Genomic DNA, 26,056 nt, shown 5'->3' on the forward strand with positions numbered 1-26,056 from the left:
TCCATTGCTCTATCAAAGCCCATAGAAACATTTTGCAAGAAGAAGCAGCTTACTGTGTGGTCAACAAAAGCAGTTCAGCAGATGCACAATGTCAATCAAACACAGTACTTCACATTGGATTTGTGGCATGCCAAAACATCTGAGTGAACTTTGCTCTTTAATCCACCATGTCAAAGGCTATGTTTATTGAAAGACAGTGAGGGAGATGGGGCACTATCGCAGCCGTCAAAATGACATCCCAGAAAACATCACTGAACAATTTCTCTTGTATGAGTCTTGGTCTCCTGCATATTTTTCTTTTAGGATTATTTGTTTGTTGAAGAATGCAACATTTTTCACTGTAACTTAGTAGTCTTTTGACATGCAAACAGATCTAATAACACAATAGTACACTCACAAAATTCTCCAACTGCATTAGTTTAATAAGTTAATACTGCTAATGTGAATTCTATGGTCAAAGAGAGAAATGCACAATATACTTAAGCATGCTTGCTATCAATAGTTTGTATCTCCTTATTCTGTATTTGTTTCATAACAGTTTTTAGGAAAGGCTTGTGTTCAATAAAGACTGAATACAGTTTTGTTTTGTATTTCTTCATGAATTAAAGACTCTGATGGCTGTAACATACAGACATTCTATAAAACGTATCTGACCATTTAACAGAGACAAGATCATTATGCTCTCACAACAAGGATAGTCAGCCAGGGCCACTGACCACTACCACTGGAATGCAACCGCAGCTAGTGAATGACACCACAGCAGTGAAACTACCTACAGTACATCAACAATCACTGAAGTGTGCCAAAACCCCCCCAAAAAATCATCCATACTGCAAAACAGCCTTCCCCAGACACAGCCATTCAACCAGGAATGTGTGCACAGACACTTTGTGGAACTTAGATATCATCAGTCAATCTTGCATAACATGCATGCTCACCATTTGGCTTCTTATCAAGCACTTTCCTTCTCATGTGAACTACAATGACAGCACGATAGTGAGAGGGCACAACAAGCAGCAGTGCCATGTATAGCACAATATGTATCGAGTCAGCACATTCCATGAAAGCAAAGCACTAAACTCTCACCACAGTGTGCAGATAATACCTTTAACAAGCCATCTGTTTGCCCTTGCTTCATGGAACATAGGAAAAAACAAATGTGGGCAACATCTGACCTGTGACTTAGGAAACAAATGTTAGGCAGTAGATTTGAAAATGCAGAAGAACTGGTGGCTGGCTGGTGCTCCTGGGGGTATAGCAAAGGATATCTGGTATAACAAGAACATATTTTTGTACATAGTTTCCACAGACAAATAAAGATCACCTTCTTGCATGGCCAAAGAGCCCTGATGACTTCACACTGAAGCAGGAAGCTAAATGGTAAGCAATGAGCTATCCTATAAATCTTCTAAAAGAAAATACTTTGGGTTTAAAATAAAAAATATGGCCAATGTATTGTGTGGCTTCAACCCTCTTCAAGAAGAAAAGGTTGGTCTTTTTCAAACCTTGGGAAAGACCAGAGTTTTCGTAACTCAGGAATGTCATGGAAGACATGGAGATCAGTCATACAAAAGTATTCACCTACCGGGTTACTCACCTGTCTATATATCTGCGGGTAGGTTCATTTAACATCAGACCATGTGGTGCATGTGTGAAAGGTGGTTGACGCAACAGGCGGTAGCGCAGTGGTTGGCAATGCCTGCAAAGTCTGAAGTCTGGCTTGGATGCCAAGAGAGTGGCATCAATCTCTAGGTGTTGTTCCATAGTGAAAAACTGTACCCCATACACTTCTTCCTCTATGTCCAGCTTCAGAGTCAATGGGGTGTCACAGAAGACGTTACTGGGGCCCAAAGAAATGTTGTTCCCACTGACGGTCAGGAGCAAGATGTTATGGATAGCTGGCAGTGCTGTTTCTTCTGGGCTGAAGAAGGTGACCCATACAGTCAGGGAGTCTGGTACCAGCGGGTAGGGGAACTCCAGCTGAAGCATGCAGCCCTGGAGAGGACACTCCGACAGGCCAACAACACCTTGCTCAATCCCTGCATTTGGGCTCCAGGTGCGCACACTTGGCTCACAGGCCTGCTCCACATCTGGAGGGCCTGTGGATAAAAGACAGACACAACAAGATGACATTTAACATAAACCAGACACAATATGCAAAAAATCACCAGGCCGTTTCCTACGATAACCCAATGAATGACTGTTAGATTAGACATTTAGTGATGAAAACAAATTGTATATGCTACAGTTGCTAAAAAAATAATATCCAAAGGACATCTTTGAAATCTCTCCTTAAATATTCAATCATAAAGATAATAGCATTTTTAGTGCTGACATATTACGTATTTGCATCAGTGATCCTTTTAGTGTATCTGCAATTATTGCAACATCAAGGTAGAGGTGAAACTGAGAGTTCATTGTGAGTCCATTTGCAGAGGAAAGGCAGAGCTGAGGTGTGTACCTTCTAAGAGGGGCCTGTGCAGGGTTCTCACTTCAGCATAGTCATTACAACCTCTAGCAGTCACACTCCAGCCATATTTGGAGTCCACACACAGTTAACTTGCATTATCCCAAGTGACGTACACTAACATTCATCAAGCACTTTTAGAAGCCAGCAAGCAGCAGACACTATGTTCTCCCTAGATTTCCTTTTGTGCATTTCCAAGCTGGCAACCAACGAAGCCATTTGCTAACCTCATTTCTGGGCACCATGCAAAATTCCAGTGTTTAATCAAGTGAGGACTGAATATCGTTTCCAAGCCACATTATCTCAACACATTTATTATTTTACTGTAAGTGTGTGTGTGGCCAGAGTGGAGGTGAATTAAAGAAAAGAGAAAGCGAGACAGAGAGAAAGAGAAAGGGAGGGAGGGAGAGTGAGAGGGGAGCTGGGAGAGAATAACCTAAGATACTCCAAGAGCTTGGCTTTGCTGGGCTTATGTAGTCCTGGCTTTCTGGGTACATTTTCATTGGGTTTGCAAGGAAAGGAGCTGTAGCCACTGAAAATATTTTGTAATGTCAGCTGTTATGATGGGCCCTACTCCTGCTCTGGCGCTGTTGCTAATGTGGTTTGAGATTTAAGAGGAGACAGAGTAAGAGTCTCATCCAATGTGTAACCTGAGGCAATGTAAACTGTATTTCAAAAATGCAAAAATGTATCTATGATTGGCAGAAAAGTCTGTTGAGGCAAAGACTTTAAAATCCAACATCTAAACCACAATACGGTATCAATAAATATATTTTTCATTGACACTTTCAACACATCATGAAAATTCCTAATAAAAAGATAAATGCTATATTAAGTTTTAATGTCTCAATCAACTTATAATCACACCAGCAGACGACTGCCCAAAAAATGTATATCAGCTGCTTACAGCTACATAAACAGCCCAGCCCTGAAGAGTTTGACCTGTAATTCCATTAGCACAGGGAGAGGTGGCCCCAGAGTGACTGAACCATCCAGACCTAAGCTTTGAAAATTAGCCAGTCATTTGCTGTCATTAGCTGATCCAATCTAGGTATTGGTCTGACGACAAAAACAGCCATTCTGGGAAAAGAGAGATGAACCATGTTACATCTCGTTGGAATTCAGGGGATCAGTGTTGGTATCCTTCATAGAAAAGTAGCTCACTGTATCAGTCAGAGGGAGTACAGTGAGTTCAACTGAGTTGTGGAAAATCAGCAGGTTGGTGTGCCTCATATTCCCTTCACATAGACTATACTGTCCATGCTGTATGTCTTCATGGTCATGCCAGTATGTTTATATGTATATTCTATTTGAATACGAGTTGAAAAACAGATATCATTAAGTGAAATGATTGCAGGGTTATTTCTTTTCCAAAGTTCAGTCGATTTCAACATTTTGTCGAACAATTCTGCTTTTTTGATTTGTTTTCACTACTCATCCAAAGTCATCTTGTTCAAATGCATGAATGCCTAATGTTGGAATGACCACAGCTTTGTTTTCATCCTAGAAAGGTTTTTTCTTTAGGGGGTTTAACATATTGGTTGGCAATAATGGCATTCCTTCATCTTGTTCATTGTCAGAACTTCAGTGGGATTATGGCTGATATGGGCAGAGGGCCATGGGGGTTATAATGAGACTTTTTTTTTTAGGGTAAACACTTTTAATGTTATCATCTACTGCTAACTGAATTGACAATGATGTACTTAACAATTATGCCGTTTATTGAGTTATCTGATAATTGGGCATCATCCGAAAATGGGGAATTCCATTGCCACCAACTCTGCTAGCTGCTGAAGCTTGATCTTTTCCATGCAGTGGAAAAGAAATCATACTGATACTGAAGCTAGGCTAATCAACGTTTGTTACACACGATGCTTGGCAAAGATATCTCCAGGGTAGATGCTGGTTTGGCCCACTATCCAGCCATAATCCTTCTGCTCTGGAGACTCACACTGATCCACAAAAAGTCCAGGGAGTCGGTGAATAAACAGACAGGGATATGTCCGGGCATGCAAGCTTTATGCTTTCTAAGAAGTATCTGGCTCTGTCTCTCACTATCGATGACTCACTGTCACACGATGTTACTCCCACTCCAAAGGCAGACATCAACCCCCACTAACCCTTTTGCCCTGAAACACACACACCAACACACCAACACACACACACACACACACACACACACACACACACACACACATACACACACACACACACACACACACACACACACGCACACTCTTCACAGGCACAATTTATGAAGGCAACAGACACTACGGCTTGGGACTCAATGTCACATCCCGTTGCATTAAGGGTATTTTGGAGGTTAATCCTTCACAGCTGCTTGTATCTGTATTTTGTTTTGTGCAACTTATTATTTTGACTAATAAAATATCAGAAGCTTTAGAGGAGCATACAGTGACGTACCCAAGATGTTTTCTTGAATAAAAGTAACAGTCAAGCCTTTTAAAAGAAACTACAAGAAGAAACTAAAGATTAAGAATCTTACAATTCAGAATAAACTAACCCATTTCAAAAAAGCATTTAGTGTGTTTTTGGATTGTTAGATTGTAATCTATTGTTGCTTGACCACATGAAAGTAAAGGTCTTAATTCATGAAAAATGCATTAGGCCCAGATTGTAATGATATCGACAAACCACCTCGAGCAAGTGTGTCTCTTCTGGATAACACTAGTTGAAGTGTTCTGGAAATAAGACAAAAGTCAAAAGACCATACTTGGGTTTTACAACCAGTCTTAATCCAAAAAGGTCAAGGTTTCCTTCCCTCATCCTATAGACTTGATTGGGGAATCAAAGCAACTATATAAACAGAACTCTTCTCTGCTTAGCATGCAAACCAGAGGGGGATGTGACATTCATTTGTATGAGCTGGACATGGAGATCAGATCTCAGTTGGATCTCAATATGGAAACTATTAATACCAGGTGTAAATGTTATCGAGTCAAATATCTAGATACAATCTGGATACGAGATGAATTTTAATGTGAGGTGTAAAGAGGGTCAATTGGCCGAAAGTGTTTCATGTTGTGTAAAATGTTAGCCCCGAGGCAGGGTAATACTATGCAGATTTTTTAAGGCAGATTTGTGCTTTTCTCTATGTACAATTTATACTTTACAACCAGGGTGTAAATGTTATAACAAAATAAATATTCACCCCGCGCTACATTCCACTTTAGACCGTCTTCTCAGGCATGGCCATGTGATTTTGACATATAAAAGGACAACCCTAGCTCTCTTTTAGAGCACTTGATTTGTGTTTTGTTGCAACTAATTACGTGATATGCCAATGGATCGTATTGTTTGATCCCTCTTTTTCTTGAAAAGTCAAGCTTATAAAACTTGAATGGCATCATTTAAACAATCAAGACCTGAGACTATATTTATTTCAAACACGGCTTCTAATAATACCTTGGATCTGACCATAGTGACACATATGCTTGCTGTTAGGGCTCATTGAATTAATTCATAGATACTTACACAAAAGAAACAGTTGTACATTTGACTCCAAATGCAATATGTAAGTTTCATGTAATGCAAATGTAATATTTAGAGCATAGACCTCCTTTTTTTTAAACCTCAAATGCCCACACACATGTTGGGGAACATAGACATACTGGACCTTTCACTTCCATTCATCCATACTGCTGTTTTCAATCAACCAAGTATCATCCCTTTTGAATGTCCCTTACCAAATGGAATTCTCTTAGGTGGTTTCCACCCCACCCACCCTCTCTTACCCTCTCCCTGAATCCATATCCAGGTGTGTTTTTGCCATTTTTTTTGTTTTTGCTTTTTTTCCTTTACCAATTTTTTTCCAGAGTATAGAGTAGTCAAGATTTATGAGAGGTGCTCTGGCTCTCTTTGACCACGTCAGTGTTTCCCAGTCCAGTAGTGTGAGGACACCACAAGGCCTTAGATAACAGGTGCCATTTGTATGGTATGCAAGAATGCTGATGAATGCATGTAGTGTAGACACACATATACAGTTACACAAGTGCATACGTTAACACACTTATCAGGATGTTATGCAAATAGTAAATAAGCTAATACCTTGATTTACAGTATGTTATTGGAAGTTAGTAATATGCACCATCACAGCTTGATACGGCAGCTGTGTTATCCAGTGAGAAGCTGGCGCAAGCACAGTTAACAGAGAATCAGGAGCTGCCGAAAAAAAGGGACCCCTTCCAAGAGGGAAAATAGAGTATAGTTGGTTTACACATGCAGCATTTTAGACAAGCCCAGACTTGCCTCTGCTACACACACTGTTATGGCAAGCCGTTTTTATATTTATTAGACAGAAAGTAAATTAACAGCTGGTATTTGCAACATCAATTCGTCAAGTTAATGGTTCTATAATTATAATTACATTTTGATTAGTCAAATTTAGATATCTTCATTTTGGACCGGTTAGGTTCCAACTACTACAACCATTTATAGGTATTGGAGTACTTATTACAGATATTTAAAATTCAGTTGAACATATCATCTACAACCTGATTCAACCACTTATTGTTCCAGTTTCAGATACCATTAAAATAATTAGCTCAGGTTCATTCTACATTTCATTAATCAGTGGTTACAACTGTATTTTCGTTCACAAGTTTTAACTAAAAAAAACCTAGTAAGCTAACAGGTGATCAGCTATCTCAGTTGTAACTATTGCCGAGCATACAGAGCAGTGTTTAGGGTAGCAGATATTTTCGATGGTTTAAACAATATTGGAGTAGGGAGCATTCACCCAAGAATGGTTCATTGGTTTGTGCTCTTTATGACTGCCATGAAGTTTTAGGTTGTATATTCACCAAACATTTACTATGGATCCAGCGCCATCTTCTTACTCAGTTTCACAGAACTAAGGCTAGCTAAAACAGCTGGTAGTGCTGTCCTGATTCCCAGGGACTTATCCCCAATACAGGCCACCAGAGTGCTATACAGATCTCCATACAATGTGTTTCAACCTGATATATATTTGCCCTTGTGTGTTCATTTAAAAAAGTAAACAAACATTCATTAAAAGGTTAATTCGAAAACGTAGTTATGCAAAAACCATAGCATGGACTCATAGCTGGATGAAGTCACATGCAGAGAACCTCTTTGATCCTTTTATGTTTTACGTTGCCATGAATCCAGTGAGTCATTTGCATGTTTCAAAGTTGAGTCAGTAACCAATTTGTTAAGGTCCTGCTTTTTAAAAAATCAACAAAGGCAAACCTCAAATGACATTGTCATACTGAAAACTCTGAATGAAATGTGGATGTGGCTTTTCTTTATGTTTTAAATGTGCTTTGTGCTTAAATGTGATTGCTAGGAACAATCACTAATATTAGTAGATAGACTTGTACAATACCTTCAGCCTCTCGTGGAGACCAGTGTCCAGAAGGTGCGCACGGTCGTGGGGAGGAGGAGTTGGAGGCATACTGCAGAAGGACTCTCCCCTCAGTGCATTTATCACACACTGATCCCACTTCTCTAGGAAACCAACAGACAGGCACAGCAACCAACTTAGATACAGGCCAAACACCCATAATGTAAACAGTATATTAAACATACAGTAATGTCAAATCATGACACTGTTACAAAGTTTTAAAATGGTGCTAAAATTACTTGGCTCAATTGTAGGTTTCTGAGTCTGTAAAAGATTAATTGAACACTACATTTCACTACTTGTTATATTAACCCAAACAATAATCAATAATGTAATTACTCTGCTTCAACTTTATTACCATACACACCCGCATCTGTTTGGCAACCTATGTAGCTCATTTCACCTGTCGTAAAAGTGTCCAGAAATCGGTGGAAACCATTCCAGGGTGATGGAATTATGATGCTGCTCAACCACTTGGGGTGGCATTGGTACTGGAGGAGGTTTGGAGGCAGGTTGCCAGGTCTGATAGATGAGGTCCAGGTAGCAGTGCATCCTAGCCACCTGGTTCAAGGTGAAGGAGTCGGTACAAGCGTCATCTGCAGGTAACAGAAGTAGATAGTTAGTGTAAGAGGTGGAAAGTGTATTTTGGTTTGATCAGAGACAGGAAAAGGAAGTAGGTATTAAATCATTCCACTTGTCTATAGTTCCAATTAATACAATAAACCACCTGTTCAAATGTAGCGGTTTTGTTTTTCCCATTTAACTGTGACAACAAAAAAATGTTTTAACGGTTAAAGGTGTGCCCCCCGCCACGTTTTTCCCATGAGATGTCCCTGCTAAATTCCACACCTGTCTCCGTATGCACACAGACTCAACAAATTCCTCCACGGTGATCCCTCTGTCAGTTTCATGTGAGCGGTATAACTGTAACGTTTTGCCTGGATAAGTAATAAAACATATGTGGTGGCTCTCTCTTACCTGCATAACTCATGTAGTTGTTAAAAGGTGTGTGTGTGAAATGCCGACCGCCACATGTTTCGTTGCCAGGCTCAGGATCGTGGCACCCTTTGAACTTGGGGGTGGGGTTGGTGTCCGCACACAGATCTCCAGTCTCCATTGAGGGCTCCGTCTCCAAACATGCATCATTACACGAATCGACTTCTGATATACCTCGAAAAACGTGATAAAGCCCAAGACTGTGACCGATCTCATGAACCATTGTGTCAGTGTGACCAAACGTACCATAGAAGGAAGGGTTCAGCACAATTCCACCTAAGAAAAAGAGTAAGAAGCACATATACACATGATGTAAACAATGCATTCACTCAGTGAGTGTGCAAACAAAACAAACGTCTGGCCTTTTCCTAGTGTAGTGTAAAGTAATAATGGATTATTAATGTGCATCCTCAGCTTCATTATCACCTTCTTCTCTGTTGGAGCTGTGATTAAGAGAAAAACTGCTTGGGGCTTGAACTGTAATTACTCAAAATCAACAATCTAGGTTACCAAAGAGAGGATATGTGTGCATGCACATATGTATGTGTTGTTTTTTGTATTCTACCCAAATGTGTGAGGGCCTCTTTGTCCCATGGCCAGGTGGCAACCCCCACCAGATCTTCATCAGAAGAATTGGCAAAGAAGACATTCAGGTGAGTTGAGCCATCCAAGTTCAGAATCTCTTTCAGCTCTTTCACATCCAAATAGGCTCTGGAAGATTAAAAGCAAAGAAAAAAGAGTTCACATTGAGTTAATGGCTCTACTAAAAAAGCATTCTTTTCCAGGTAGATGCAGACATAACCAATAAAAAGTTATACAAATAACAATTATTTTCGAGTCAAAATGAGCTTATCATTCAAGAATAAAGAACCCATATATATAGGTCTCTGTCGATTGTAAGTATTTCCTTAGTGTGGATTAGCAATTGCCATGGTCATTAAAACTAAAGTTTGCAGGGATAACCGTGTGGGTTGAAAACAGTTGGTGTTTAACCAATATGCCAAAATGAATCGCCTTGCTCTCCCTAAGTATGTTTTCACTTGGACATAACAATTAGATTCTGGTAAGGTTTTGTTTAGAGGCTTTGGCCCACCGATTGTCAACTGGCACTGTGGTTCTGCACCATGTCAACTATTTTTATAGTACTGTGAATAGGGAAGGTATCAATATATGTTTTTGGCAATCCATTTAATTGCATTGTAGTCCCTGCTAATTTAGAACCTTCATTTACTTGAAATGGGGGACTTTAGACCATGCGAGGAAATGTGTTTTAAGAGATAATAAAGTACAATAGCCAAAACTAGATGTAAGTTAGTATAGTATATATCTTGGAAACACAAAATGTCAAATGTCTGTGATGTAGCACGTTTTGTGTTGGGAGACATTGAATCTTTGATAAACGCACACGTAATGAGTGTCCTTTTCTTTATTTCAACAAAGTGTTAGAGAGGTTATGGCAACCCACATAGATATCAAGCAGGTGTTGGTAGGATAACGCTTTCTCAGAGGGACAAAGAAAGGAAAATGTTTTTGTGATATTACTTTATGTTTTTCATGGTCTTAAAGGCTATACTGCAATAAAATGACCCCTTTTTAATTCTACTTGAATGGACTATTCATGGAAATGGATAGTGAATTGCTCCTGGCTGGCTTATTTATATGATGTCACTTATTCAGCTCTTCAAACCAGCCTTAAATGAACAGAATAACGTATTGTACTGTATATGAGGAAGTGCTAACGTGGCCATGAAAAATAACTTCCCGTAAATGTCACCGCAGGAATGATAACCACATTTCTGATACAGTATCATCTCAGATCATTCAGACTCAGTCAAGTCAGCCTGACACTTTATGTATTTATTCAAATATGCTGATGTCTCCCTCTCCATGGCATAATATTGTGTCTCTGCCCTGGGGAATCTAACTGCAGCTCTAATGACTGCAATCATTCAACACAATGAGATGTCTTTCCAGCAGTGAAACTGTCACTCATTTTATGAACTCATCAAAGAAGTTCCCCCCTAAGAGCCTTACTGGTGGTCCTGGCAGAGAGGCTGAACAAGCTCGGTCCTATGATGAAATGATCGGTTTCATCTGCTAAAGTGATAGTTTATTAGTTTTCTTTGGCTTTAAATACAGACACAATGGATACACAGGAGTTTACCAAAAAGAAAGAAAACACGGCATTAGCCTTACTATCAAAATCATGTGCACATCTGATGTTTTATTTTTTACATTTTTTTTTAAAGATTTGTTTGGGCAAACAGTGCCTTTAATAGAGAGATGGATGGGGGAGACAGAGGGGATGACACGCAGCACGTGGTCCCAGGCCGGATACGAACCCGGGTCCTCTGCTTGGGGACCTAACCCCAGTACATGGTCCGTCAGCTCTACCAACTGAGCTAAATGACGGTCAAACACATCTGATGTTTTGACGTAATTTGTGTGACCCACTTGCGTGCTAATATTTGGTATTTTGTATGTTCTAGAATCTGGATCATAAAATGAAATGTGATAACACTGAGGATTAAACAGCATGCTCCTTTGTACCTGATCCTATTGCAAGGAGAGTTTCCTCCCAAAAAGAAATGCTATAAGAGATTTCACTGTTCCTCTTCTTTTGTGAATGATACCCTGTGTCTTTGAAAGTTGATAAGTTTTATCAATTACATATATCATTAACACTAAGGTCTGTCTGTTAACATTTTTAAAAAAATTGCAAATCAAAGTTGAAAAATGGTGCCTTGTTTTTTGAAGTGCACAGCAAATGTGTCCCACTTAAGTGAACTCAGGTTAAGTATATCATTAAAAGCGAGCGTGCTATTTATATGTGTAAAATTGCTGTAAATGTATAAGGTACAGTTTTATTGGAGGATGACACTTGATTTGACTTAATTTGATTTACTATGTTTCAAGCTTAGAGGGTGAAGTTGTTATTAACACGCAACATTTAACACCTTTAAAAAAACTCCATTCAACAAGACTCACCTACAGGCAAAACAATTTATGATTAATGTTGATAATAAAAGTGATACCCACAAAATTAGCAGCTTAGAGTAGATAAGATAAAATGTGACATCCTGTGATTCCAGCTAAATTATCATGAAGCATTTGGTTGCCAAAGGAAGTGCAGCTGCGTAAGTGATACCACTTAAGGTTCAGTGAACCCATTTAATCCCATGGGTCACAAAAGTGACCATAAAAAAGTTTTCAGTTATAAGGCTCTAAAAATCTTACTGAATAATGTGTTGATGCATTAACAGCATATATTCATTTATTAAAGGGTCTAATTATGATATGCCTTGTATCAAATCTTTAGTGTAAATTACAATATAACCAGAGATGCTTGCTTTCTTTAAGTATTATAAAATGTGTCAAACCATTAGGCATATGGGCTACAGCAAGAGCTCCTTGCATGCGATGGACTGATATTTGCATACTGTAAAAGAGCAGTTAAAAAAGTTAAAATAACAACCTCATCAAGACTAAAATGTTAGACCTGCAGAATCTACTTTCTACTTGAGCGTTGAACCAAGGTGTCTCATTCTGTACATCCAATGTAGTCTAAAGGAAGAAGTTTCAACTTCAGTGTCGCTGGTATTTGGAGGTGTTCTGGAAGAATTTACACATGTAACCTAACTCTGAAGCAATCTGACAAAAAAGTGTTTCATTACATCCAAACAACATTTTGCTGGAAGAACCTCTCTGCCTCAAATCAGAAGTTGAATAAGGAGCTGCGCCACAAAACAGACATTTTAAATAACGGGGTTCAGTGTAGCGCATGTTTTCTTCAAGCCCATGCAAGACCAACCGGGGGCACTCACTGGGGCCGGGTTTAAGGATAGACACTGAGAGAGAACAGATGATATAAGGTCCCTCTTCCTAATAGTTTCAGGAATTTCATTATTTCCTCAGAAAATATTTGTCCAGAGTTTTTGGACATGCATGGGGGGGAGGGTCAAAAGGGTTTGAAGCTGAAACCATTCAGTCAGCAAGGAAAAGAGCAACAGTTCTTCCCTATGGTCAAAATGTAACTAATATGAGTTCAATTATTCTAACGCCTCCTTGACCTTTACAAAGACACTGTAACATGATAGATTGATAAGCAAATGCAGAAAAAAAAGGCATATACAGAATACATGGGGTCCATGTTTTTAATTTCAGACAATGTTAAAGATTTGCTGCGACTGTAGTAAACCGGGAGCAGATGATTTTATTGGGAGGGTGTTTGTCAAAAATTATAATCTATAATAATCTATCGTTCCATTTGTCCATCCAGATCTTACTCAAAACTCGTCGCCAATAACCCTTCAACAATAACCATGTTCTCTCTCTCTGCCTCCCTTACACACGCCTCAACTATTTCCACATCCCATAGCCCCGTTCCCAGCTCTTTCCTCCCATCGGACTGTTTTTTTTAACCCAGATTAGCCACTTGGGAAACACAGGATTGTCCATGTATTTAACCACACAACTTTTCAGACATGTCCTGGGGAATACACTGTCTTTTAAAAGCGTAAAATAAAAAATTGTGAAAGATCTATGGAGTGAAAGAGAGAGAGAAAGGTAAGGTGTGTGTGCAGAAATCTAGCTTCTCTAAATTGAAGTGTCAATGCCGAGCATCTGTTGTAGGGAGATCCAGGGGTGCGCTAGGCAGCTCAAACTGCTGTGTTACTGCTTTTATATCTGATACATATTAAATGGGGGATTATGACCTCATCCATTTACACCCATATATAATTCACATAAGCCCATAAATTTGCCTTGTATACATATGTCTGGGGCAGAATAGTGTAAAGGCTTGGGTGAGTTGGCATGGCAATGATGGTCTTACGGCCAAGAACACTTTTAAAATTGAGGGGGCCCTCAGCTCCTCTGTCATCGAGTCGGTCAACACCACAGCCCCTAAACCCATCATTCATCTCTGCCTTTATTACTATACTTGCACTCTCCTCTTTAACCTTCCATCTTACTCTGCTGATTATTTTTTTCCCTTCCAAGGAAGACACATTGCATAGGAACTGTTTCAACACTCAGATTCCAGAGATCCTGCCGTGACTGCTTTTAGCTGAGAGAAGAGCTTGAACAAGAAGGATTTGGAGACGTATGGAATGGACGACGGGACGGTCTGAACCTCAATGACCCCAAAAAGGCACTATCAACTAAATTCCCCAGTGTGTCATATTTTTTCAAACAACCACCTACAGTATCTGGCTACATATTATCCCATCATAGCCAGATGCAACTCTCCTGTATGTCTAGTGGCCCAAGTACAGCCCCTCCTTTCTTACTTCTCCCTCAGTCATCTAGTCAAGCCCAAAGACATCTATAAGCCCTGTGCGAGCACAGGTGAAGGATCTGCAACAGGTGCGTTTATAAGTGTGCTAGCACCGCTATGGTTTTAAAGGGAAAGTGCAAACTCCTGGTATTTACACCCAAGCACTCCATTATGTTTTATGGGACGGGGGCTTAAGGTTTAGACGACCAACTGTAAAACACCCAAGTCAAGGAAGGGCCCTGGAGATTAGCTCCTTACTCTGAGCTAGAATACGGCAGAGAGAGGAAGTGAGGAAAAGTTAAAGGGTGGTCCATCCATTAACCTGCCACTGTAAGAGGTATTGACTCAGAAGGGGGAGAGAGACAGAGGCCAAGGAAAAACAGATGACCTATAGCCTCTGATAAAGCCATGCCAGGACTTCATTTCAGAAGAAAATGTATTGAGACTGATGTTCTCCAAATATCTATCTTGGTTTAGTTTTTAAGAAAAGAAACATTTTGTTATCAGTTGCTGAAAATAACATTTGCAATCTGATGAGTTCTGATATTTTGGGAAGGGTTGTCTGTCTAGTTTGTTCGATATCACATTGAGCCTTCATTGACATTCAAACAAACAAATCAACATCTCCAAAAACTTTTTCCAGTTAGGCCATTTGTGTTCTGCATGTCTGCACTCATAATGTTATTCACAGTGTATAAATTCCAGCCACAATTTTAGATTCCCCTAACTCCAGACGTAAGAATGTAAAGGCTTTCAGATAACATCAGATACCACCAAAACCATAAGAATTGTCGAAACCAAGGGCTGTGTAAAACAATGCAAAATATTTCCCTAAGCCAAATGTGGACGGGGGGGGGGGTTATTATCAATGGTATTTCAGAGGAGAGACTGTTTCAGGACCACAGAGCTGCCTGTGTCCTGTGTTAGCCAGATTTTTGAACACTACTTGTAAGTGGTAACAGGCGCATACACTGCAAAAATAAATGCAAGACCTCACAACCATTGTTCCCCTGCATATGCAGTACATTGTTCATCCAGAATTCCATAATTAAGGAGGAATGTCAAACTGTTTGTAGTGTAGCTCTCTGCAGTCTCTTCAGACATACCATAATCAAAGCAAAATAAGCAACCACTCTGGGAGATTATATCTATTTTTTAAACTGAGGATTCTCTTGTCCTCGTTATGTCTGTCTGTTTCTCTTTCTTGCTTGTATCCTTCCTTTCAAAAGCCCATCTTTCAAACGTCCGCAGAGAGGTCTGAACATTGCAACGGAAAAGCATTTTGCCAATGGCTGATGTCTAAATGAAGTGGTTGGCCTGCCACTTGATGAATGAGCTTCTAATGATGACTAAGCTGGGAGGGTTGCGATAGGAATTGAGAGAGTGAAGCAACGTCAAACCCACCTGCTTTTCCCTTCTGATGTTAATTAGATGTCATTATTTAGCTATTTTGCAGTCATTTAAACAATAGCATAGTGCCAAACAGACAATGCTTCCAGCTTAACTGTGATTGAAAACAGCCGGGTTTCCTTGATTCATGCTATCAGAAGAACCCAAACAATCCAGCATATTGAGCCTTCTCCCTTACGCTTGTCCCCACATGACAGTGGCAAGAAATCCTGACAAACATCTGAATTTTGGTCATTTTGTCTCTTTTTCTCGTGTAGACCCCCTGCATTTTCCACAAAAATGTCTAAGTCTACTGTGTAGGGTTTCAGTGTACCAAGAAACAAACAACCCTGCTATTGGAGGTCTGGCACAAACCTCATTACAGCAAATTCCAGAGACGTATTCTCCTTGCCAGCTTTTACTCATCATCTACAAGCCACAATGACATTACCACAAAAACAAAAATGTGCATGCATTTATGAAGGCCTCTGTATACTCCTAAAGTAGCTGCATGAAACCATATATTGCTTGCTTGACGTACTGTACAGCACACCTAGGAGATACTGTAGTACTGTTATTCGCATGCAAGCGAAGGGAACTTTTTTCAATGTTTTTCCTGGAAAATTCTTTCAGGCACCCCTGTTTGGGGACCAATACCTGCCTCCTCGGGAAACATGTCTTTCAGTGGTTTCCTGGAGAGAGAGGTATGTCTTTGAAAGGATTTCCATCGCTACAAGCAAAAAAAACATACTGGACTCCCTTTTCTGACCTGTAATTGCCCTTACACTCTGTTAACTATGTCACTCTTTCCAAACCAACTCCCTTCTCCAATCAACTCCAACCAAAAGGTGGTGAGAGTTGTTGAAAAATGTATACAAAAATGAGTGATCTGGCCTGTGCATTAGCTACTAGGAAAGTCATCCGGTTAAGTTTGTTTTGCCCTGCTTAAGTGTGGAACACTGATTGAACCCGGCCAAGGCTAGATTGGACTAGCTGCTCCCAGAGGATTTCGTAGGCCACACAGGCGAGGAGTTATGTTACACTCAGCCTCAGCCCAAATGGTCAGGAAACAGTAGGACTAGACATTAAAACCTCTCTTCAGGGAGCCATATATGGAAAGATTTGTTGTCTGATTTACTCTAGACATGTGAAGCCATGGTGTAGAGTTGGTTTACCAAAATTATTCAATCATGTCGACCAAAAGAATGTATCAAATTAGGCAAGGAATGCTGTGGTTGGATAAAGCTTTTTGGGGAATGTAAGTCTTTTGTTTATTAAACAACTACCAAAGAGGATTACCCGTGCCACAAACATGGTAACATGCAAAATGTGAAGAGTGTGATCTTACTTGTGTGGAGACGAGCGGTTGAAGCATGTCTTGGTCACATCGGTAACATTAGGGTTACAGCAGTCGCCAAGGTCATAGAAGAAGTTTTCCCAGTTACATTCAGGGTCGCACACACCATTTCCCTGCTTGTGCTCAGCGCAACGGCTCCGATGTCCAGACATACAGTCACCTGCATCATACCCTGTCAGCGGGTGGTTGCATTCCGGGTCACATGCATCATCGCCAACTTTGCTGATATCACAGTTAGCTAGAATCAAGCGGTTTCGAAGGGAGGAGTTGGTCACGTTGTGAATGCTAAGCTCCCAGGTTATGTTGTAGGGGCTAAAGGCATCATTTAGCTGCTGGTGTTGCAGGCTGATCTGGTGGTCTGATACAGTTGGCTTCATCCGTGCATCGTCCCAAACATTGATGACACGATAACGTACTTTCTTGGGTCGACGGAAGTTCCAAAGGTTGTTGTAGTTTTTGATAACCTGAACATTGTCGCAGACAGTTTGACCACAAGATGGCGGGTCGAGCGTTGTGTCCAATAATCCCTCAGAATTAACAACTCCACCACCACCCAGGAATCCCAATCGTCCAACTCCCCCTTCCTCAGGCTGAGGAAAGCTACCATCTTTTACAGTCAGCCACTTCCGGCCTGGGTGCTCGAATGTTTCACGTATGACCAGCTGAGGTAGATCTTGGGGGTCCTCATGGCCCTGCATATCCCTGATAATCTGCCTCTGCCCTCTGGCCTGCCTCCATAGGCCCACCCTCTCCACTGCCCCCCTGTAATTATGATTCAGTGCATTTCCCCCAATCATCAGCACTTTGCACTTTTTGGTCAAATGGCTGAAGACATCGCCCGATTGCTCGCGGCTGACACCCACTTGGGCACCATTGACAAAGAGCTTCATGTACACGCCGTCATATGTGACTGCCACATGTGCCCATTGGTTGGGTCCATAATGAGCGTTGGAGTGGATGGAGGTCACTTTGTGGGCACGGTCCGTTTTAAGAGAAAAGAAGAAGCGGGGATCACGATTCCCATGTTCACTAACCGCCTGGATGCCAAGCAACCAGCCTCGGTCACTAGAGGCATAGAAACATTTGTCGTATAGGCCTGGAGAGAGAATGAAAAAAGAGTCAGTTAATATATGCATGCCTTTATTTCTAGGCGTGAATCTCACCCTGAACATTAGAGAAAATCAACAGCAATAATAAAAAACATTGTTCATCGTTCACCTGTAAGATGGCTGACACTTTATTGATACTTTCTAGAGGTCACGTGCATATGATCATTAATGTTAGTTGTATTTAAATTATTGGTTGTTGGTTAATGCCAAATAGATTTCAAGGTATGCATTTTTACCACTCAAGTAGGATTTCAAAAATGTAGCTGGGATAAAGGAGCGAATGTATTAATAAGATTATTTATTTTTTTACAGATCTAAGTGCATGTTGTCCTGGAAATTAGGTTGAAGTGCATGTTTAACTAAGGGAGACCCCATGGAAATCTCTCTGTATAGGCGTCTTGCACACACTGAGCTTATTTAAAGTCATTCGTGTTAATGTTCCTTGCCAGTGGGGTAGCCAGAAAAGGCTAGTTTTCTGCTAAAGCCCTGTTTTTGTAGAGGCACCAAAACACCTTTTTCCTGTTGCACTTGGAACGTAAATGTCAGATTCAGCATGGTAATGTGTTTTTACTTCTTAGGGGATCTCTGAATGTTAACTGTTTGTTTGTTTAACGCTTGTTGAGGTGTGTGTGTGATGGCGCACAGGTTTATGCCTGTGCGTGTGCTTTTAATGTATGTTCGTGACTTTTTGCTTATATCCATATGGTCCAGTCAGAGTGTGCAAAGATTCCAAAGCACCCTGTTGTGCCTTACAAGCATATGAAAGTCTGTGTTCGCAGGTGATTCTGGGGAGAGAGCAGGACTTCGCTCTTGGGACAGGAATACATTCCTGGAATTTGCTTATATCATGGTAGCCCTTCTAACCGAGTCAAGCTTATTGCAAAAAAGGGTTTTAAGAAAGATGGATCTACAATGAGCTTTCTGGGAATTATGTCCATTTGCAAGAGACACTTAATCTGTGACATCCACACCAAGCCCATATAGGTATTGAGTGTCATTTGCAGTTGATTCTAGGATATGTGCATCAGATGCCTGTAAATACCCTTCATATTGTTCTCTTCTGCCTTTAGTATGGTCTCTAATGATAAGCTTATTATCATTATTATGATCACATCTTTGCCTCAATGAACTTGTCCACTCAAATGCCTTTGTTCCCCATCGATTAGGCTACCTGAGCCTGCAATAAGTGTCAGGCTAATGGTAATTGCGCGGACATCTTGCTAAATTTGACCTGTTTCTAATTAGATGCGCACTCCAGTATGCATTCATTAACTTGGTATTTCAATGGACTAATGTTCAAAGAGCGCGGCCTGGGTTCAGCGTCAAGGTCAGTCCTTTGGTGGATGACGTTTTCAGGCTTTCCACTACACTGGAAGGAAAAAGCCTTCCATCTGTCAGCCAGTGCACTCAAGGCTAAAAGGTGTGCTAAAATGCTCGTAGGGCTCCTAGTGTAAACAGCTGTCATAATTCTGCCATGCTCAATTAATCTAACACACAACACTTTTCCAGACCCTGCACTGTGACTCCTCTGGCACACACAAACACACCTACACACACACATGCACATACTTACACTGGCTTGCGTTTACAGTACATATGCTCATGAAAAAATACATACAATCCCGTATTCGCAGACAAATTGAAAAACTAAACCACACATTTGTGTCAATTCAGAAACCTCCCCTCCCCCCATCCCCCCCATCCACACGCAAGGATTTGCATGTGCACACGCTACAGTAGAGAGCTGTTCCTGTCAGGTTCAAAGGCAATTTTCCTAGTACTTGGCATTTGTTTTCTTCCAAGAAAAACACAGTCAGGATAAAAGAAAAAGTAAAACAAAAAACACATACACACAAAAAGAAGAATGTCACAAGGACTTGATAATAAGCAGAGAGGAAGGGAACAATGAATGCTCCGTTTACTTTTGAGCTGCTATGGCTCTGAAAGGTCAAAGTAAGGCACTTCATAGTCATACCAAAATGACCACCAAAGCAGTTTCCCTGTGTAGAAAATGGAAAATTCCAATGATAATATAAACCCATACTTTATAAACATAAAAAGGATATTGATTATTAAAAAAAAGTCATCACACCACTTAAAAACACTTGACTTGGCTATCAAGCTTCAGTGTGAATGAGTTTAACATAATGCTGGTTTTATTGAAGGATAAATGATCCGCCAAGAGTAGCAAGTTCAGACGTGATAAATTAATACCACTTTTTATGCACTGTAACTGTTATACAGAGACACAAAACCATCCCATTTTATGAAAGGACATTTACTTTTCCAAACTCTCCCTACAGCTTATCAAAGCACAGTGCATTAACATAATGATTGAAACAAATAAGTTTCGAGCTGAGGTGGTGATTGCAGAGATAAGTGTAGCACTAAAGTCTCAACCTCTCTTCAAACTATAACCACATGCCAGGTAATTAGCTATCTCAAGGTTATTAGTCTTTCTCTTAGTGTCCTAACCAACATGATGACTTGTTAATGAAACAGGGAGATTACATTTTCCAGTATCCATGACAAAAACTAAGAGCAAAGCAAAAATGATTGCTGACTGCGCCAAAAATATCAGTTATCGCAGCGATCATCTACAAATGACTGCATTGCAGATTGTCCCTAAAAGGTCAGGGAAGAGAGCCTCTGTCTCTCGTGTGATTTATTTTCCTCTTTCTTTGATGTGGGACAACCCAACATGACCCGGATATGAAGACTAAAAGGGCACATTAAAGTTTGCATAACATTTAGACACAGAACTTGAGGTTCTGATCGTGTGTGTGTGTGTGTGTGTGTGTGTGTGTGTGTGTGTGTGTGTGTGTGTGTGTGTGTGTGTGTGTTTGTGTGTGTGTGTGTGTGTGTGTGTGTGGGTGTGTCTAAAAGTGTTAAAAATGTTTTTGTACCTGGGATCAATTTTAGCCACATGTAACTGTCACACTCGGGAAATGACAGCACAGGAAACACTTTTTCTCCAAGATGTCATGGGTTAATTCGAAGATCATGGTGACCCACACATGTATTTGATGATGGTTTGACCACTCATCTGCGGAGAATGAACTAGCAGTTTTTATCCCTGGACAATCTCTTTTCAGCTATAAGTTGTTCTGCTCTACTGCTCCAAGGAAATTAATTGTATATCATCATAGTTAAATACAAATCTAGGCTCACTACTCTCACATTGACCAACTTCATGTAAAAAAAATGGTTACCTGTTACATTGCACTATTTGCTCACGCTTTACTATGTACAACTTTTCCCAGTTTTTCGTCCTTGTTTTAACTGTATGTCTATATTTTGCATATGTTCATTGAGAGCAGCTGAGTCCATTTTCCTGTGTATGTACCTTGGCCAATAAAGCTAATTTGGATTATTAAACAATTTCATTATACTGTCAAATTCAGAACACTCACATAATGCAACTTGAAAAATTATTCATTTGAGGTTTCTCCTTAAGGGAAGACACTGCACAGAGTTATAGGAATCATGTGTGTGCAAGACAAAACTCAAAAACAGAGACAAAAACAAGGATACAAAAGTACCAGAACACTCAAGTGCTGCCAGTGTTCTTTTTTAAAAGCCAGAGACTTTGCTCGCTTTAGGAGTGATAATTGTCTACCAGTTGCATGAAAAACAACACAAGTGTCAGAAAAAAGCAACATTGAAATCTGGAAGAATGTTAGAATAAAAAAGACAGAGAAAATACTGAGTGATATAGAAAGAGAGAAATGCTGGTGGTCAAAACAACACAGTAAAAAGAAAAAACAGCTGCTGCAAACAACACTCCGCTTGGATCAAAACAAGGGGATGGAGCAATGTTAGAGGCACTGGGATTTTTAGGCCTGAATTGGATTTAAAAGATTAGGCTTTATTGAATGTGTTTGATCATCATATTTGTTAGCTTTACAGGTCCTCTCTCTGGCACACTGAGGGGAGCGTGATGGGAGAAAGTCTTATAAAAAACACAAGATTATACATGGATGGTAATCTCTAGTAAGGACAGGCCATTAAAAGATGGGGGCGGGGCACCACAACAACACCTGTACATAATAATGTCATGCAATACCATGTCGGTAACGACTATAAAGTTTATTCTCTGTTAGAAATTGTTTTCCCAAGGTGTTTATTTAAATCTATGGACATTGTGGAGGCCTTTGTTAGTGTTGTTGTTGTTGTACTGGATTGCATAATACTGTACAGATGTTGCTGTTATTGTGTCCATCCTCTGTAAATCTAAGAGTCACTCAGGTCACAACAGACCCTCTCACCCCCCTATCCCCTAGTTTGAGACTCTGAAAAGGGATTGGTTTTGCAGAGCATGTTCCTGCCAACTGGCTAGCGATACCTAAAAGTGTATCTCAATACACACACAAAAACACACACGTAAGTGATTATTTATGTGTGTTTGGGGGGGGGGGGGGGGTGCTATGTTGAGAGAGCCAGACAGAATAAAATAAAAGGAGCAAGTAAATGTACTCATATGGTTTAGTTAAGTCCCCATACGTGCAGACTGGCATACTGGAGGATGAGGAGGACTGGGTTCAATTCAGTTCAGTTCAGTTCAAAGGCAGCCATCTGCACAAGTACTGTAGCAGGCAATGAGTTGTGTATGCAACGCTCCCTATCGGCAAAGAAAAGCAACAAGAAACCCTTTCCTTCACTGTAATGCACAAAAGCGCTATTGGTCAAAACAGATGATGCAGAACAGTTTTCAACACCTTTCTGGAGCTCCTTTACGCATGGCAGGATGAGAAAAAAAGGTGCGCATAGATGACATCTACAAAGTGTCAAGCTTTCCTCTAACCTCGAGGATCTACTATATGTGTTAGTATCCAGCTCTGCGCAGTCAGTGGATAAGGATGCATCATATCTGATGGTGCCTTAAATTAGAGACTCGCCAAATAACGTATTTTGCCTTTTGCAAAACAGTCTGCGTGATGGAGGAACTGTCCTTAACACAACGATCACAATAAAAGCACACCGATACAGCACAAACGCACACCGATACAGCACAAACACACACCGGACATTTTGTTGGCCATGAGGGGAAACCCTGGTCTCCTAGTAATGTCCCGTAACTCCGGTAGCCAATCCAAAGGTGTCGATTTTGGGGGACACTCAAGCTTGCGGTTTGTGAGGAGCGCTTTGAGATCCTACACATACAGATCTCTCCCGCTTTGTGCCTGACGTGACGTGATCGCTCACAAAGTTTGGACCATTACATCATAGTTTTAAAATAGCCAAATCGGTTCAGAGAAATTACATTTTACGCACAGTGACATCAGCTGCTGGTCAAATTATGCAGCAGCCCATCTGCTGCCAGTACTCCTCACTTTTATGATAATAACCAACAGAAATCATCATTATGAAGTGGAGAGATACAGAATTATTTATTTTTTTAAATGTAATCATTATGGAGAAAATGTTCTCTCTGTTTGTAGGAAAACTTAAATGTGATCAAAATATTGAATGACCCTTTGCGTGCACTACCATAAATATCCGCTGTACTAAGAGAGCATTACATCATTGTCTAGTCTGATAGATGAACTCATTTTCAACTCGCTGAAACTGCATGTTGCTTTATTTCATACTACATGACATTGGGATAAAATATAACAAATGTGCATGTTTAGTTCTAATTGTCCAGTGTAACCTGCTAGTTTTGGAGTTATCATTAAAACAAGGAGTTATGTTGATAAAAGGATGGAGAATGTATAGAATATCCTACCTGCAATCACTGTGGGTGATCGTTGACCTCCCTCTGGTTTGATCCACATCTCCAGAGTAAAATTTCCTCTTGGTATTTCCACGCCAGGCTTCAGCCGCAGCTGATCTCCCCTGCCGGTAAAATAGACAGCTTTGCCCCGATCCGGAGAGTTTTCCTCCGCCTGAGTGGAGCGCCGACGCTGGCGAGGAACCCGTCGCTCCAAGCCGGGCAAAGAGCGTTTGCCCCGGGGCAGACGTGTGGCACAAGCCCCTGGGATGGTGGCTTTCGCCTCCCTAATGCGCACCAACTCCCTCTTGGATCTCCGGACTGTCCCGCACTCTGATCCAAAACACAAGATGAGAATCACCAGGCAAGACACCCAGGGAGATGTCCAAAGTTTCATTTTTCGGGAGAGGAAATAGCAAAAAAATATTTAAAATAAAAGGGGAAAAAAAATAAAAGAAACAACGGAATACTACAAAAAATGTATGTCCAAAATGTTCTCCTCTTTGGAATCCTCTCGAGTTTTTCCTTTTCTCTTTTTTTTTTAAAGCCGTAGAATGTCAAACCGTAGAAACTGTCTAAATAAACCCATAAAGCTATGCTGTTTTTCCCTCTTTATAATGCTAAGCCACGACCCCCTCTCTTAAGCAAAACTACTCTGGAGACATTCGGGGGACACAGGAATATTTGATTCATGTATGTGTTCCACGGTGCCTTTTCAATGGGTCCCATTTAGCCAAAGGGATGACTAATAAGTAATCAATCAAGAGGGGGGTCCGGCCGATGCCCCCCTCATCCCCTTTTGACGGTAGGAGTTACTCGCAGAAATCCACAGTTGTCCGCCAAGCTCTTGTCACACCTTTTTGTTGTTTCCTTATCCTACCCGTAAAACAGCATAAGAAATAGCACATATTACATTCCAAAGAAAAGTGACAACAAACCGACCTCTCATATTTATTACAGAAAACAAGAGGTAAATTGTGATCAAAAATGCAATCCAAACTTCCCTTGCCTGTATGCCTGTACAAAAGTTGAAATGCACTATAATATCTGGTAAGGCGAATGAGAGAAAGAGGGGCAGAGAGCTGCAGAAGTAAGCATCGCGGTCCTCATTGATTGCCTGGAGCAGATACACTTGGAGCAGTCGGAGCTCGCCGTCCGCTTTAGAGGCAGATTCTCTCTAAGTCTGTTTAAGAACAACTCATGTTTCAAATGTTCCGGGGCTGTGTTTTTTTTCAAAGTGGGAAGTCACACAGGTAGGCAACTCTCACTGACGGCAATTCTCTTCATGCCACATAGGGATACGATGGTGTTTACGGAGTTTGAAAGGCGTATATGTATCCCTCTAGCGGTTACAATTTAAACAATCCAACACTTCCACAACACATGGACCATAACTAAGCAGTCTGAAAACATGAAGGAATTATTCCAACCCCCACTTTGTTGATCTTTGATGAAATCCCCCCTGAAACCCATTTCCTTTTGAAAGTCATAGACTATGGCACTGCAATTCCTGAATATATATATCAAAGTTAAGCAGATGACTATTCCTTAATGTAAATGTTTGAATCGATTTTGGAACTAAATTTTAAAAAATGTCAAATATGATTTAGGGATCAAGCTTTTATTTTGTAATGCTCATAAAAACTATGTTTGCTTTTGTATTTGTAATTGATAAAGCTCATTCTCCAGATTTAATTAAAAATGTTTTATGCAATATAAAAAACTACAAATAGGCAACTCACATACTCTTGGGGACATCCTCCAATTAAATTATTATACAAAGATAAACCTAACTGTCCCTCAAAGTCATTCTTCCCATTATTGCCTTTTTTAGAAACAAGTAAGCTGTAGATCACATAAATAATGGGAGAACATTGACAAAGCCAGAGCAGTTCTTGTCCTTTCTTTACTTCACTTAATTTAATGGATCCTAATGTCCTTTCTTCTTTCAATTTGAAAGCCACAGTTTTAATGTTTTTATGACAAAATGGCAATAACAGTGCACTTATGAGCATTTCCTTCCTGCGCAAGTTTGTTTTTTATTTGGACAACTCCTTAAACTCAAGTCTAAGTTGATGCCAGTTCATTATTAGCACACAAGGATTTTTGTCAAAAGGATATGAAAAAGAAAAAGAAAATGTGAAGGATTTCAGGTTGACTCACACATCCTAATGTTTACCGACCCGTCACTTTAGATGGATGTTAGTTTCAAACCACACTCTCGACTAAAGTTCGTAGGCCTTTGAGCACGGTGACAAACCCTTCGTAAGTCTCAGCTGCTGAATGAAATGAAAACAATCCTTTGGTCAATGTTACTGTTACTCTGAGGATATTTTGACACAGAGAGGAGAGTGACTTTAC

The 26,056-nt window shown here is 40.4% G+C and overlaps 1 protein-coding gene across 2 annotated transcripts in view; it reads right to left on the reverse strand.

Annotated features, from left to right (window-relative positions):
• The window catches only part of pappaa (pregnancy-associated plasma protein A, pappalysin 1a), an 80,551-nt gene extending 55,711 nt beyond the window's left edge, over window positions 1-24,840 (reverse strand). For both annotated transcript variants that reach the window (XM_063890012.1, XM_063890011.1), the window contains exons 1-7: window positions 23,711-24,840; window positions 16,865-17,969; window positions 9,415-9,560; window positions 8,832-9,125; window positions 8,257-8,449; window positions 7,836-7,957; window positions 1,598-2,099 (exon numbers count right to left, since the gene is read on the reverse strand). In XM_063890012.1, the coding sequence (XP_063746082.1) occupies window positions 1,598-2,099; window positions 7,836-7,957; window positions 8,257-8,449; window positions 8,832-9,125; window positions 9,415-9,560; window positions 16,865-17,969; window positions 23,711-24,092 (2,744 nt within the window). In that variant the 5' untranslated portion in view covers window positions 24,093-24,840. The remainder of the gene's footprint in view (window positions 1-1,597; window positions 2,100-7,835; window positions 7,958-8,256; window positions 8,450-8,831; window positions 9,126-9,414; window positions 9,561-16,864; window positions 17,970-23,710) is intronic.
• Between the last annotated feature and the right edge of the window lie 1,216 nt (window positions 24,841-26,056).

This window comes from Eleginops maclovinus, chromosome 8 (assembly GCF_036324505.1).
Source record: "Eleginops maclovinus isolate JMC-PN-2008 ecotype Puerto Natales chromosome 8, JC_Emac_rtc_rv5, whole genome shotgun sequence".
NCBI lineage: Eukaryota > Metazoa > Chordata > Actinopteri > Perciformes > Eleginopidae > Eleginops > Eleginops maclovinus.